General features: G+C 31.8%; 1 protein-coding gene across 1 annotated transcript; it reads right to left on the reverse strand.

Moving 5' to 3' along the window:
- Positions 1 to 14: 14 nt before the first annotated feature.
- LOC112906208 (putative inorganic phosphate cotransporter) lies at positions 15 to 1,083 on the reverse strand. Its single transcript, XM_025980009.1, has 2 exons — positions 883 to 1,083; positions 15 to 246 (listed from the first exon to the last, which is right to left on the reverse strand). The coding sequence occupies exons 1-2, from the start codon at positions 944 to 946 to the stop codon at positions 44 to 46; spliced, it is 267 nt and encodes an 88-aa protein (XP_025835794.1). The 5' UTR covers positions 947 to 1,083; the 3' UTR covers positions 15 to 43.
- Between the last annotated feature and the right edge of the window lie 542 nt (positions 1,084 to 1,625).

The following is a 1,625-nucleotide window of genomic DNA, read 5'->3' on the forward strand; positions in this document are numbered from 1 at the left end:
GTACTAAGGGCGCTTGGAATAAAATATAATATTTATGTATAATTTAAAATAAAAAAATTAGAACCTCATCTGTACTGTTTGCCAGAGAAGGGCATTCGTTTGAATATTCGGTAGACGATGATGACGTGTTGACCATAGCAACAATTGCTACCGACATATTTGTTCTCATAATGTAAGCATTTGCCATTCCCAAAAATAACATAAAAACTGTGAAGTGCCGTGCTCCGACCCAACCAAAACATCTACCTGAAAAAAGGAAAAGAAAACGGTATTTAATCTTTGGGTTTTGATAAACAATACTAACTCGGATTACGCTACCTCGACTTACGTAAATAACTGAGAATTGCATGATTGTTATGTTTGTATTACCAGTTTTGTTTCTACACGATTTTTTTTCTTTGTTTCACGATTATGTAAGAAATATCTGCCCTTATCTACATATAGCATATAGCATCTACATATAGCAATATGAGAACTAAATTGAACTATAAAATTGACGAAATGTTGACGACTGAAGTCTGAAAAATTAGTATGAAAAAATTGACTATACCATATAAAAATTTAATGCAAAATAACAATACAGTATCTGGAATTAAAATTTACTGATTATTAATTTTATATTTTAAATTAAATTGTAACAGAAAAATTTAAATGATCGATATTTCTAGGTAATGTTACTTATTTATCCTTTTGTATAATATAAAATTCTAAAAGCGTGCTGTAGAATTGAACTCTAAAGTAGTTCCTATGTTAACTGCTTATTTTAATCGCGTCTTAAAAATATTATTTTCATTTACAATGTTTTTTTATTGACGATTCCACTAGTAGCTGTGTTTGTAAATATTTCAAAAGTAAAAACAAAAAAAGAATTAAATGACTTACTCGTACAGGTTTCTTGATTAATCCCATTTTCGTTAACAGGTTCATTTTTGGTGGCTATTGCCATGATTTATGGGAACTGAATTAATGAGAAAAGATACGAATTTTTATACTTATATGAATTAATATAATAAAACCTGACTGTGATCGAATCACGCACAAGCACAAGACGATTCTCGGGGACGCAACCAATTTATAGCAATTTCATTATTCTTTTATATTCTAAGATAACACTTCCAAGATAAGTATCTAATTGTGACAACCGATAGATAAATTACGATAATCATAATGCTGTGCGGCGCTTACATTTGATACAAGTATAATTCCTAATCAATATTTGACTTAGTATAAAAAAAAAACGTCAATCAAGCCTGGTATAGTACATGATCCTTTCCAAAGATCCATGCCGGATCCGTTTCAAGGATCCATACCCGATCCGGCCAAAGAATCAGGATTAATTTTGTTTCTGCATATTAATTAAACAATAATAATTTAGTCATAGCATTAATAATAAATTTATAAAATGTCGAAACTGCCAGACGCGTATCGCGATCTCGATCTTTGTGGATCTCATCAGCGCGTCGTAGGCAACTCCAACAGAACACAGACCGACTTTTACCTGCTGTCTTAACAGTGCGTTTTAGAAAATAATACAAATGGCGCAGTAAACGCCATCTGTAGCACGATGCTACATTTTAGGATTACGTATGCTCCAACAAGGTCCACTTGTGTGGATATCTACTTGC

The sequence above is a fragment of the Agrilus planipennis genome, unplaced genomic scaffold (assembly GCF_000699045.2).
Source record: "Agrilus planipennis isolate EAB-ADULT unplaced genomic scaffold, Apla_2.0 scaffold2532, whole genome shotgun sequence".
NCBI lineage: Eukaryota > Metazoa > Arthropoda > Insecta > Coleoptera > Buprestidae > Agrilus > Agrilus planipennis.

Bases quoted from the DNA above. Each gene is read 5' to 3' on its own strand.
- LOC112906208 (XM_025980009.1), bottom strand. From the start codon at position 946: ATGGCAATAGCCACCAAAAATGAACCTGTTAACGAAAATGGGATTAAT. The intron at 247-882 runs GTAAGTCATTTA...TCCTTTTTTCAG, and splicing joins TAATCAAGAAACCTGTACGA to GTAGATGTTTTGGTTGGGTC.